Genomic DNA, 1,136 nt, shown 5'->3' with positions numbered 1-1,136 from the left:
CACCCGGTCGGCATAATGACCAGCTGTTCTAAAGGTCTCTTCCAACTCCTCAATCCTACGCTGCTCACAGTCCCCCCTTCCTCCTGGGGCTCTCTCCTCTTCCTCTGAGCATCTCCTGTACCTTCCCCAGGGAGAGCCATGAGGTTCAGTTGGTCCTGCAGCTGCTTACTCTGCTGGCTGGCAGCCTCCAGGCGCTCCTAAGGGGCCAGGAAGGAGTGAAAAGGCACGGAGTTTGCCAGGTCGTCCCCCTCACGGCCCCATCCTCAGCAGGTCCCTCCCCTGGGTCTCCTGCAACTTTTGGCGGGCCATCTCGGCCACCGCTTTGCCCCAAGCTTCCTGTTGCTGCAGCTGGTTCATTAGCTGGGTCTGCTGCAGTAACTGCCTGTGCAGCGCCTCCTTCTCAGAGGTCAGCTGCTGATAGGCGGACACCTGCTGCTGATAGATGGCCAAGGACTGCTGCAGGTGACCCAGGTAATGGTCTGGCTGCTGCTGCAGACTCTGAGCCTTTTGGCTCTTCAGCTCCACCTACAGGAAGACCCTGGGTGTGAGGGCATGTGGCGGCTGGCTTCCAGATTCTGGGCCCATCAGTAGGGTAGCGAGGGCACTGTGGGGCTCTGTCGCCTGCCCAGGACCCTCGCCCCTTGCTCCAGGCCTAGGTGACTGGCTCCCTTTCCTAGAACAACATGCCTCCTTCGTCAGCCTCAAATCTCATACCCTCTTCTCACCATTCAAACTGTAGGACACAGACTGGTGGAAAAGCAGTGGGAGCCAGCCGCCATCTGCTAAGTGTGCTACAGGCCTAATGCTTTCCATGTATTATCTCATTAAATCCTCAGCACCTCTGTAAGGAAAATGCTAACTTCCTTTTGAAATGAAAGAAACAGAGACTTAGAGATGCAAAGTACTTGAATGGTGACCAGTGGAAGCGAGGCTGGAATCGAGTTTTAATCTAATGAGCCTTTTTGTTTTATTTTGCGACACAGTGTCACTCTGTGGCCCAGGCTGGAGTGCAGTGGTGCAATCTCAGCTCAGTGCAACCTCCACCTCCTGAGCTCAAGTGATTCTTGGGCCTCAGCCTCCTGAGTAGGTGGGATTACAGGCATGAGCCACCATGCCAGGATACTTTTTTTTTTTTT

At 54.9% G+C, this 1,136-nt stretch overlaps 1 protein-coding gene across 1 annotated transcript in view; it reads right to left on the bottom strand.

The window, feature by feature from the left end:
• Nucleotides 1-1,136, bottom strand: part of LOC105505044 (putative golgin subfamily A member 8D) — a 20,574-nt gene that overhangs the window by 2,437 nt on the left and 17,001 nt on the right. The window contains exon 12 of the mRNA XM_011932730.1: nucleotides 122-197. Within this exon, the coding sequence (XP_011788120.1) occupies nucleotides 122-197 (76 nt within the window). The remainder of the gene's footprint in view (nucleotides 1-121; nucleotides 198-1,136) is intronic.

The sequence above is a fragment of the Colobus angolensis genome, unplaced genomic scaffold (assembly GCF_000951035.1).
Source record: "Colobus angolensis palliatus isolate OR3802 unplaced genomic scaffold, Cang.pa_1.0 Scaffold97, whole genome shotgun sequence".
In the NCBI taxonomy this organism is placed as follows: domain Eukaryota; kingdom Metazoa; phylum Chordata; class Mammalia; order Primates; family Cercopithecidae; genus Colobus; species Colobus angolensis.
This window is presented reverse-complemented; position numbering and strand designations above follow the sequence as displayed.